This window comes from Sphaeramia orbicularis, chromosome 9 (assembly GCF_902148855.1).
Source record: "Sphaeramia orbicularis chromosome 9, fSphaOr1.1, whole genome shotgun sequence".
NCBI classification, from domain to species: Eukaryota; Metazoa; Chordata; class Actinopteri; order Kurtiformes; family Apogonidae; genus Sphaeramia; species Sphaeramia orbicularis.
The window spans coordinates 44,577,076-44,589,803 of NC_043965.1; the positions used below are offsets into that span (position 1 = coordinate 44,577,076).

Sequence of the window (12,728 nt, forward strand, 5' to 3'; positions counted from 1 at the left end):
CAGTTTTGTTTTTCTTTTTCTGTCCTAAATGGCTCTTTAGATTGCAAAGGTTGCCGACCCATGGTCTAATAATTTTTTCCGTGACTGTATATAGATAGTGGCGATTGATATTCTGATATCACCGCACCCGTAGACATGATGACATCAGCTGGATCGATGCCAAAATAAACTACAATACGTGCGAGGGGCAGAGTTTGTTATGCCTGGAACCAATTGTTAAGTTTTTTTGTTTTTTTTTTTCAGCAGGAAGTATGATGTGTTAACAAAAATCTCTATTCAGCAACACATTATTGGATAAACCTGCACCAAATGGTTAATCTCCAGGTAATAATGATTAACTGGAACCCCGCTGAGTCACATGTGTCCACTGGTGCTAATGCTTCAGTGTTTTCATACCAAACACAGGTGTCCTATAAACACTACCAACAAGAGGAGCAGCAGCTTGACTTGTTTTTTTTACCTTCATATGATCTGTATCTGTCCCACCGACGGCTGAGCTTTAACCTGTAACTCTGTTCAGAAGGTTTAATCCTCTAAACCTGACACCAGCTCAGCTAACTTTACAGATCTGACAGAAGGAGATCACCGACGATGAACCGCTCCTGTGTCAACTGCTTGAAATCTATGGTGACATTTCTCAACTTCCTTTGCTGGGTAGGTGCTTTTACACCAAATACACTGTAAAAAATAAACCAAAAAAACAAAAATGAATGTCTGTTTGGCTAATGTAGGGGTGTCAAAGTCATTTTCTTACAGGGGCCACATACAACCTAAGGCAGTGGTTCCCAACCTTTTTAGGGCCGTGACCCAGTTTTAACATCACACACTTCTGGAGACCCCAGACATTCAAAACAGAAACTTTTTTTTTTTTTTTTTTTTGCTAAAATTAATTTGTTTTTGATCAAGTAATAGTTTGCTATACTATGTTGCAAATAAACATTAATTTTAGACAACATTTAGACTATATAACGTAAATTTTTATTAGTAAGTTTTAATTTTTTTATATATTTTTTTTTCAATTATTACAAATTTCAGGCAACCTCACATGGGGTCTGGACCCCAAGGTTGAAAAACACTGCGTTAACTGCTCTCAATCCCCTTCTTAAGTTTTTAAGTTGTTTGGTATAGTCTGTTCTATCTCAAACTGATAAAATCTTGTGCCACAAACATCTTAAACCGGTGTACACATCTGAATGAAGGGGTTAACCCTGTGGTTCCCAACCTTTTTTGGCTCCTGACCCCATTTTAACATCACAAATTTCTAGCGACCGCAGATATTCAAAACAGACATTTTATTTGCTAAAATGAATTTGTTTTTGATTGTGTAATAGTTTGCTATAATATGTTGTAAATAAATGTTAATTTTAGGCAACATTTAGGCTATATACTGTAAATTTTTATTAGTAAGTTTTAATTTTTTATCAATCACTAGAAATTTCAGGTGACCCCATTTGAATTCCAGGCGACCCCACGTGGGGTCCTGACCCAAGGTTGAAAAACACTGACCTAAGGACATGTTCTGGTATTCTATCTGTTTTACCCACTTTGGATTTCTTTTATAAATAGGTGTGTGTGTCTCAGTCAAATGCATAATTCTGTCTATAAAATCATTTTGGATCATGTTCACTGATGCATGACTCAGTTACTGAAGTAAAACAGTCATATCAAACATCTCTAAATGGATCCTTTTATCCTGATAATGTCTGTAAAACTAAGTCTGGAACTCTTTTGGATTAATAGGGACATGATTTATTCAACTGGAAAGGAGTTCCATTAAAGCAGTGGTTCCCAACCTTTTTTGGCTCCTGACCCCGTTTTAACATCACAAATTTCTGGCGACTCCAGACATTCAAAACAAGGACTTTTGTTTTTTTTGCTAAAATTAATTTTTTTTGATCATGTAATAGTTTGCTATACTATGTTACAAATAAACATTAATTTTAGATGACATTTAGTCTATATAATGTATATTATTCTGGACGGAGGCAGAAAAGCCAGGTGTAGATTACTGCACAAAGTGAGAATTGGATTTTCCTTGGTCAGGATATGTACAGTCAGTCCAGCTGGGATTTAATACTGAACAAACAAGAACTCAAACTACCTCCATCTTGCCGATGATTCAAACAAAATTATGAGAGAGTTCTCATTCCCCTCCGTTTGTAGTGTGGTCCTGGAAAATCTCCATTTCGAGGGTCAAACAGACCTCCCCCTCAGCCCTTCCCCTTCGACTCATCGAGAATGGGGACACCCCTACCCCTTCACATGAACGCACAAAATGGAGGGGGAGGGGCCAAGTGGTGAATTGGGATTGGGCCTAAATCATGTGTACATTAAACCGTCTCACATCCTGAGTATTTACAAGTATATTCATCTCCTCATTTGTGTCATGACCTTTCCTCCTCTGTTCTGGTGAAGCTCTGCGGTGCCTTTGTGGTGGCGTTCGGGGAGTTCCAGATGATACATTCCAAGTTCGCCTCCCTCGTCACCACCTTCTGGCCCATCTACCCCGCCAACACCCTGGTGGTGACCGGGACCATCGTCACCTGTGTGTGTTACCTGGGTGTGTTAGGAAATATGAAGGAGAACCGCTGCATGCTCATCTCTGTGAGTCTGGACCACATGACGCTGAACATCTGCAAACTTTTTACCCGTTATCCTCACAAATTTTGACATTTTTTCCCACTTTCTCTCGTTTGGCTGCGATCTGCTTCCAGTTTTTCGTCCTGCTCTTCATCCTGATGCTGGTGGAGCTGGCCATGGCCTGTGTTTTCTTCGTCTACAGCCGAGAGGTACGAGAACAAATGGGATCAAAAATAGGTGTAACTTCTTTTGAAGTGTTCTACACTGTAAAAAAAAAAAAAAAAAACATAAAAAAACAGTAATATTCCGGCAGCGGGGGTGTCGAAAAAATGCTGTAAAATAACAGAAAATAACCATCTCATAAAAATACGGTAATTTTCCATAATTAAAATACAGTTTTTTGCCCTAACTTTACATGAGATTTTGCTTCTTTTTTTTTTTTTTTTTTTAATGTTTAATAAAGAAGATTTTCATGTATTAAAACAATCAAATTACCTATATATATATACATATACATATATATATACAGTACAGGCCAAAAGTTTGGACACACCTTCTCATTCTTCACATTTTCTTTATTTTCATGACTATTTACATTGTAGATTCTCACTGAAGGCATCAAAACTATGAATGAACACATGTGGAATTATGTACTTAACAAAAAAGTGTGAAATAACTGAAAACATCTCTTATATTCTAGTTTCTTCAAAGTAGCCACCCTTAGCTCTGATGACTGCCTTGCACACCCTTGGCATTCTCTTGATGAGCTTCCAGAGGTAGTCACCTGAAATGGTTTTCACTTCATAGCTGTGCCTTGTCAGGGTTACTTAGTGGAATTTCTTGCCTTATTGATGGGGTTGGGACCATCAGTTGTGTTGTGCAGAAGTCAGGTTGATGCACAGCTGACAGCCCTATTGGACAACTGTTAGAATGCATATTATGGCGAGAACCAATCAGCTAAGTAAAGACAAACGAGTGGCCATCATTACTTTAAGAAATGAAGGTCAGTCAGTCTAGAAAATTTCAAAAACTTTGAATGTGTCCCCAAGTGCAGTCGCAAAAACCATCAAGCGCTCCAACGAAACTGGCTCACATGAGGACCGCCCCAGGAAAGGAAGACCAAGAGTCACCTCTGATGCTGAAGATAAGTTCATCTGAGTCACCAGCCTCAGAAATTGCAAATTAACAGCAGCTCAGATTAGAGACCAGATGAATACCACACAGAGCTCTAGCAGCAGACACATCTCTACAACAACTGTTAAGAGGAGACTGCGTGAATCAGGCCTTCATGGTCAAATAGCTGCTAGGAAACCACTGCTCAGGAGAGGCAACAAACAGAAGAGGTTTATTTGGGCCAAGAAACCCAAGGAATGGACATTAGACCAGTGGAAATCTGTGCTTTGGTCTAATGAGTCCAAATTTGAGATCTTTGGATCCAACCACCGTGTCTTTGTGCGACGCAGAAAAGGTGAACGGATGGATGCTACATGCCTGGTTCCCACCGTGAAGCATGGAGGGGGAGGTGTGATGGTGTGGGGGTGCTTTGCTGGTGACGCTGTTGGGGATTTATTCAAGATTGAAGGCAACCTGAATCAGCATGGCTACCACAGCATCCTGAAGTGACATGCCATTCCATCCGGTTTGCGTTTAGTTGGACCATCATTTATGTTTCAACAGGACAATGACCCCAAACACACCTCCAGGCTGTGTGAGGGATATTTGACCAAGAAGGAGAGTGATGGAGTGCTGCGCCAGATAACCTGGCCTCCACAGTCACCGGACCTGAACCCAATCGAGATGGTTTGGGGTGAGCTGGACCGCAGAGTGAAGGCAAAAGGGCCAACAAGTGCTAAGCATCTCTGGGAACTTCTTCAAGACTGTTAGGAAACCATTTCAGGTGACTACCTCTGGAAGCTCATCAAGAGAATGGCAAGAGTGTGCAAAACAGTCATCAGAGCTAAGGGTGGCTACTTTGAAGAAACTAGAATATAAGAGATGTTTTCAGTTATTTCACACTTTTTTGTTAAGTACATAATTCCACATGTGTTCATTTATAGTTTTGATGCCTTCAGTGAGAATCTACAATGTAAATAGTCATGAAAATAAAGAAAATGCAAAGAATGAGAAGGTGTGTCCAAACTTTTGGCCTGTACTGTATATATGTATATATATATATATATATATATATATATATATATATATATATATATATATATATATATATATATAAAATTTTCAGTGAGACTAAGTTGTACAATCCACTGATAAAAACTGTATTTGGACAGTTTATCAGTGCTTATACATGTTATACATTCACAAAAATACATGTATTCAACATTTTTGTTGTGAAACCTCCCATAATTACACAAGATATTTGTCAATTAACAAACAAGTCTTATTAAACTTACAGATCAAATACGTATTTGGTTAATTGTCAGTAATTTTATCTGGTTTAATTTATTTATTTATTTATTTTATTTTTTTACAGCATTAAACTTTAAATTAACAGTTTGATCTCATAAATAGAAAAGAAATATTTGTGAAATTACGATACATTTGCAAATGTATTTTAATTGTATCTTTCTGTGAAAAAAGAAAAAAATTCTTTTTAAAAAATGGACATTTTTTTGGTTATTCAGTTACAGTTTTTTCATGTTATTTTACATTTGACGTGTAAAATCACAGTCTATGAAAATTTCAAAAAAATTACACAGGAGTGCTTAGAACATCTTGTAGCATCAGAAAATCAGGGCTAAAGCTGAATCTGAAAATTTTCCTGAAATAAGCACCCCCCCACACACACACACACACACACACACACACTTTAACATTCATAACTGGAAAATTCATCTAATTGCATTATAGAAAAAAACACTGATGGGGTAATTTTACTGATAATACTTGGATACTTTTACTCAATTACACAACATTTACTGGCAGGGGAATATTTTTACAGTGTACTCTTATTTAAAAGGACCTGAGTACATTTTCCAGAATAGCCAGTTAATGTTCTTAATGTGTAGTATGTACTGGAGTCAGGACTAAATATTCTGGAGTGAATGTGTCTGAATGTTTTGTCTTTTGTTCAGACTGACACATATTTTGAGAGAGACCTGAACCACAGCTTGGAGATCTACAGACAATCGCGTCCAGAGGAAAACCAGGACATTCGAGACGACTTTGACGCTGTTCAGCACCTGGTAAAAGTTTGATTTTATTGTCGGTTGAATAACCCTGATACTGTCGTAGACACAAGTAGACTGTATTGTTATTGGGATGAAACAGTGTCATTTTCGCCTTTAAATGATCCATCTAACATGATGTCAGAATCCACAAGTGGTGCAGTTCATCTCACAAATGGAACCTAACACTAAACCTGTTAATAATGGACCCTATACACAGCCCCATGACTTCCTGAACTTCAGGACGGTCATTTATTTCCTGTCTTTCATTATTGGACACACTGATTAATCCAGGTGTGTCTAATTAATCAGTAGTCACAACAAGAAGCAGCAGACACACCTGGATTAATCAGTGTGTCCAATAATGAAAGACAGGAAATAAAGGACCCTCCTGAAGTTCAGGAAGTAGTGAGGCTGTGCATAGAGTCCATTTATTTAGTTGTGATTTTTTATTTTAACCTTTTTATTAATATTCATCTACTATAAAAATATAATAAATCAGGACAATAGATGTTTTTTTCAACTTTTGCTCAAAGTTTAGACTCTAATGTTAATACAAGTACATCAAAAGTGTATTTTAGTGCAAACTTTAATGTTCAAACATGATTTTTAATCTTTGTGGGGTGAAATATACGCTATTAAAAATCTCCGACACAAACAATTAATTTATGCGTATCATCGTCAATCCAGCCGGAAAAAAACAGGCGAGGATAAAAAATTCGAATTTCTCTTTTAGTTTGTTACAGTTTACTCAGGCATAGTAATAGATACAATATTTTAGACAATGGGAATAGATTCTATGAGGTCTCTAAATGTCCACAGACACCAAGAACATCCATATGAACCTTATTATTGTGAAGTAATTCTTCATTTACTTTGGGTATGTCTGTTTAGGTGTTTTTCCCCTGAAAATATGGTCAGGGTTAAACAGGTTAAAGTTCTTTATTTTACATAAATTTTCATCATGAATGTATATTCTTAGTCTCACAGACTACTTATTGGTCCAACGGCCCTAAGGTCCGATGGACTAATGCACAGGTGTCAAACATGCGGCCCGGGGGCCAAAACCGGCCCGCCAAATGTTCCAATCCAGCCCGCAGGATGAATTTGTAAAGTACAAGTTAGGGCATCGAACTCAAAAATAATATCATAATAACCTACAAATAATGACAGCACCATTTTTTTGTCTTTGATTTAGTGTAAAAAACATTAAATTATGAAAATGTTTCCATTAACAAACTATCCTTTAACAATAAAATGTGAATAACCTGAACAAATATGAACAACCTCAAATGTCTAAAGAAAATGAAGTGTAATTTTAACAATATTCTGCCTGTTACTAAAAGTTTTGTGCCTTTGTAGATCTGATCTGTAATGCATATAAATGGTAAATTGAGGCAGAATATTGATTAAACTGTACTTATATTTTTTTAACAAATTTCATTTTTTTTCAGGTTATTCACATCCTTTTGGTTTGGATAGTTTGTAAATGTAAATATTGGCATAACTGAATGTTATTTTTTGCACTAAAAAAATGTAGAGTTGTCATTATTTATTGGTTATTATGCTATTATTTTACACTTCACATTAAATTGGACTGAATGTGGACCCCAAAGAAAATGAGTTTGACACCCCTGCTGTAAACGAACGTTGTATAAAATTTGAAATTAATCTGACCAGTAGCTTTGTCTGTGAAGATATTTAAGGAAATTGCTAATGAAGATGACTTCCACCCTGACATCAACCCCAGACACGGTGCCTTCAGAACAGCTCGTGGCCTGTTGGCTGGTGAGGTCAGACTCAGACAGAGGCGGCCACAGCTCCAGTCTGGTTCACTGACCTGTTGATTCTGTGTCGTCTTTTCCAGTTCAGATGCTGTGGAGTCCACGGAGAGGCAGACTGGAAGGGGAACGTCCCGGTGTCCTGTTGCACCAAGGACCCCTGTAACGCCATCGATCACGACAACTGGCCAGAGGTCACTTAGAAAACACCCCAGTCATCCGAAACAACTCACTGTGTTCAAATTCACAATGACCCACTTCCACCTCAGTGACTAATTACACTGGTCTGCAGTTTAGATTTTTTTTTTATCTGCCTCAGAGATTAAATGTGTTAAATGTTATGTATTTTAATCAGATTAATTAGGAAAAAAATTACAAAAGTGTTGGTTTACGGATGTTTTCAAGGTATATGATGAAGTGTTATTACTAGTGCTGGGCAGCGATTAAAATTTTTAATCACAATTAATTGCGTGGATTTCCGCCATGTTGAGCCGGTTTGTTTTTGCCACTCAGTCTGACTTAGAGGGGCGTGGCCCAGGGGGGAAGTGACATATGTGCATTCCCTCTATTAGCTTAAACATGTTAATAACACACTGTAATAAACACATCCAAAATAACGTCATAAACATGTTTCTAACGGCACGTTTACATGTGAAATTATTTAGCAAACAACAGAATGATTGATACATACAGGCGTTGAACTGCAGGAGTTACACAAAGTCTGATTCAGCATTATTCGAAAAGTTTGCTGGCTTTTCTGCTCTCAGCTACACCGGCATCGGCGTTTGGTTCTAGTGCGTGTGGAGCGCCAAAATAAAAGCATGAGTTTCAAAATAAGAGTCCGTATGTATAAATGAACTAAGACTTGCTTGAAAGGCAGAACGGCATTAACGGGAGATTAAAAAAAAATTGTTGGCGTTATTTAATGAATGCGTTAACATGGTAATATAGCGTTAACTTGCCCAGCCCTAGTTATTACACATATATGTTGGTTTATTTCCATTTATAAACAGATTTATAAATGTTCCACTAGATTAGGGGTGTCAAACTCATTTGGGTTCAGTTCCATATTTAGCCCAATTTGATCTCAAGTGGGCCAGACCAGTAAAATAATGACTTAATAACTGATAAATAATGACAAATCCAAGTTTTTCTTTTTGTTTTAGTACAAAAAACCCCAATTAAATTATGAAAATATTTACATTTTACAAAAAAAGATGTGAATAACCTGAAAAAACAGAAATTTAATTTGAAAAATTAGTGCAATTTTAACAATATTATGCCTCGACTTATTATTTATACATGTACATTTACACACAGTGTTCCATAAACATTTGGTAACAGGCAGAATATTGTTGAAATTTTGGAGTTTGGAACTAAAATTTGAACAATTTCTACAATATTACATCTCCTGTTATTAACACAACTACAGATCACAGTGGATCCATAAATGCACCAAACATTTAGTAACAGGCAGAATATTATTCAAATTGCACATTTCGGGTTGTTCATCTTTGTTTGATTTATGTATTTATTTGGATTTTATTGTGACAGAATAGTTTAGTAAATGCAAATATTTTCACAGTGTAATGTTAGGATGTGAATAACCTGAACAAAATGAAATTTGTTAAGAAATGTAAGTACAATTTTATCAATATTATGCCTCAAATTATCATTTATATTTATATACATGTGCATTACAGATCTGATTTACAAAGGCACAAAACATTTAGTAACAGGCAGAATACTGTTAAAATTGGACTTAATTTTCTTTAGACATTTCAGGTTGTTCATATTTGTTCAGGTTATTAACATTTTACTGTCAAAGGATAGTTTGTTTATGTAAATATTTTCATAATTTAATGTTTTTTGCACTAAATCAAAGAGAAAAAATTGGTGTTGTCATTATTTGTAGGTTATTATGGTATTATTTTTAAGTTCGATGCCCTAACTTGCACTTTGCAAATTCATCCCGTGGGCGGGATTAGAACCTTTTGCAGGCTGGTTTTGGCATGTTTAACACCTGTGTTGTAGAAATTCTTCAAATTTCAGTTCCAAACTTCAAAATTTTGACAATATTCTGCCTGTTACCAAATGTTTATGTAACATTGTGTGTAAATATACATGTATAAATAATAAGTTGAGACATAATATTGTTAAAATTCCACTAATTTTTCAAATGAAATTTCTGTTTTTTCAAGTTATTCACATCTTTTTTGTAAAATGTAAATATTTTCATAATTTAATTGGGGTTTTTGGTACTAAAACAAAAAGAAAAACTTGGATTTGTCATTATTTATAGGTTATTAAGTCATTATTTTACTGGTCTGGCCCACTTGAGATCAAATTAGGCTAAATATGGAACTGAACCCAAATGAGTTTGACAGCCCTGCTGCAGATGCTCATATATAACTCATGTTGTCTTTCAGGGTTGTCTGGTGAAGCTGAGGGGCTGGTTTGCCGCTAACTATCGCAGCACAGGCGCAGGTGTCGTCACTATGTTCATCATACAGGTACGTAGTCACAGTCAAGACTTCAATGCATGATTAAACTTATAGGAGTAATATTTTGCTTTTTTTTTTTTTAATGGAATTATGCATTTTCAAACATTTTCCAGTGGTCTACATAAACTGTAAATGCTCTGCTTTCCTGCCTTGAGGTGTTCTTGATATGTGAATAAATGTAAGTGGGTGCTTCTACGAAACTGGTCCTAAAAACAGGACATGGGGGTAAAAATTCAAACCAGATGTAGACTAATGTTGGAAAGCAAGTTTGGAAGCACTTTGGGTCTATTTTAATAATAAATATTTACTGAGGTTAAAGAGAAACTATTTTTCAGATTAAACACATTTTATATTATTTTACATTATATTTAATATAAAAATCTGTATGTAACACAGTCAAAAGGACACAAAAATTACATGCTACTATTTTTGTTTTGACTATCTCTTTATTCTGTCACAGGTCCATTTTGGGAATTGAACTAATTATGCAAGGCAGAGTGTTTCACAAATCAATCAAAAATCAGTCGATATTTATATGCGTTTAACTGGGCAGGTTCTGCATGTAACACAAGTGGACACAATGGGTTACACACAAAACCTGGAATGAGACTGAGATTCATGAAAAACCCACATGTCTGGAGTAGAAAAACCACTAGGATCATCAAATTTAACACAGTTTCTTTATTTATAGTAGTATACAAGACCATTTACAGCCATGTTTTCAGATCAAATCCACTGACACCTCGGTAGTTTTTCATGTCCCAATTTTGGTCCTATTTTTGGCCCCAATGTTTTATAAAAAAATTTATTAATTTTGGGATGGCTCAGAGCAAGAGAATAATTTTTATTTTTTTATTTTTTTATTTATCTGAGATCATCATTAGGTCCATCCTGGGGGGAAATATGTCTACATTTCTCTTTTATTATTGGGTCTAAAAAGCTGGAAAAGTTCCAGGTACCAAAATGAACCCAGTTTCATAGAAAGACCCAAGTGTTTAATTATTAGACATGCTATGTTTTGTAGGTTTTTAACTGAAAATAGGTTGAAATGTTACAAAAAAATGAGCTAAAATAAAAGATGCTAAAATGTGCTCTAAAGCTGCATATTGAATTGTGTGATAATTCAAGGCTGGAACAGAAATCAACCATTTTCATATCACATGTTTTACTTGAACTAACACTGATAGATGTATACTGTGTGGACTAATTCCTTTTCTCCATGTCTGCTTTATTTACAGTTCATCTGTCTGTGCATTACCATCCCTCTGTTCTGCCACTTCAGTCGACAGGGGCTGGGATACCAGTGAACCCCTCCCCAATTCCATCTGCAGTTTAATACGACACTACACATGTCCCACTGTAAAAACTAATCTTCCAAATACATAGGGACAAAAGTATGTGGACATGTTGAATTCAGGTGTTTCTTTTCTAACAGGGGTCTGGGATACAAAACAATAACAACAACTGTCATAATATAGTTTTACATTGTGATAAATATCATTGCATTGGTTAGTTTGTCTTAAATTGTTCTCTTTACTTCCAAAATGGCTCAGAGATGGTTTTGACTTAATTTCTGTCAACATTAATATATACATATTGTATTTTTTTTTTTAAATCCATGACAATGATTTTTAATGTTCTACCTCTAAATTTCAAAAATATTTTAGTGCTCTGACTGTAAATAATAATTTTCTAACACAACTAACCATCTATGTTCTTCACATCTCACTGAGGAAGAAAATCTACCATTAAACTGTAAGGAAGTATTGATGGTTTTATCTCAAATCAGCATGAACAGGACATTTTATGACCTATAGCCACGATGTGTCCCAATACTTTTGTCCATATACTTTATATGTCATTATTGTTTTGTATCCCAGACCCCAGTTAGAAAAGAAATACCTGAATTTAACGTGTCCACATACTTTTGTCTATGTAGTGCATCTCCAAAGTTTATGTCACTGCCTCATATAGAAGAAAAGGTGAATGGTTCATACTGTAGGTTCCTCAGTCATAGTCTACGCTCAGACTGTAGGTAAATGTGGTCCAAATCCGATGTTTTTGTCCATATGTGACCTGTATCTGATCTGTTACAGACAGTGTGAACAGCACAAATCTGACCCAGGTCACTTTCATATGTCGTCCTAAATCCGACACGTATCCCACATTTTCCAATGTGACTTCAGTCTGAACGGCCAGGTCGCACTTATCCGACCTTTACGTCATTGAAATGCGACAAATGTCACAATTCTGCATCCCAGGAGAAGGAGCAGCAGGAAAATCCATGTACTTCCATAAACACACTGTGTGTCTGCATGGTCACTGACCACATCAGGACTTCTTTTGTGCATGCGGGTCACTTCAGGGTCGCATTCAGTTCATACTCAAAACTGATAGAAGTCGTATTTAATGTGCAACTAGCGCATTGACCTGTGGGAATCCAAGGGTTCCAGAAGAGGTAGAGTTGATAAAATGGGGAGCTGAGCTAATCTTACAGGTAGGGATGCACCGATACCACTTTTTTCCAGACCAAGTACGAGTACTTACATTTGAGTACTTGCCGATACCGAGTACCGATACGAGTACTTAATAATCCCATTCCAGTTGTTAGTTCCTTTTGTAAATGTGCTTTATTGTCATTGTCATTAGTCTGACTGGAACAAAGTGCTGTTACTGACATT

The 12,728-nt window shown here is 36.2% G+C and overlaps 1 protein-coding gene across 1 annotated transcript; it reads left to right on the forward strand.

Annotated features, from left to right (window-relative positions):
• The first annotated feature begins 285 nt into the window (after positions 1 to 285).
• On the forward strand, positions 286 to 11,689 carry LOC115426475 (leukocyte surface antigen CD53-like). The gene is made up of 7 exons (XM_030144617.1): positions 286 to 654; positions 2,416 to 2,604; positions 2,715 to 2,789; positions 5,670 to 5,780; positions 7,630 to 7,737; positions 9,973 to 10,056; positions 11,286 to 11,689. Exons 1-7 carry the CDS (start codon positions 592 to 594, stop codon positions 11,352 to 11,354), a joined length of 699 nt encoding a protein of 232 aa, XP_030000477.1. The 5' UTR covers positions 286 to 591; the 3' UTR covers positions 11,355 to 11,689.
• The last annotated feature ends 1,039 nt before the right edge of the window (positions 11,690 to 12,728 follow it).

Excerpts from the sequence above, each read along its gene's own strand:
- LOC115426475 (XM_030144617.1), top strand. The coding sequence starts at position 592 with ATGAACCGCTCCTGTGTCAACTGCTTGAAATCTATGGTGACATTTCTC. Across the intron at positions 2,605-2,714 it reads ACCGCTGCATGCTCATCTCT|TTTTTCGTCCTGCTCTTCAT; the intron begins GTGAGTCTGGAC and ends ATCTGCTTCCAG. Across the intron at positions 2,790-5,669 it reads TCTTCGTCTACAGCCGAGAG|ACTGACACATATTTTGAGAG; the intron begins GTACGAGAACAA and ends TCTTTTGTTCAG.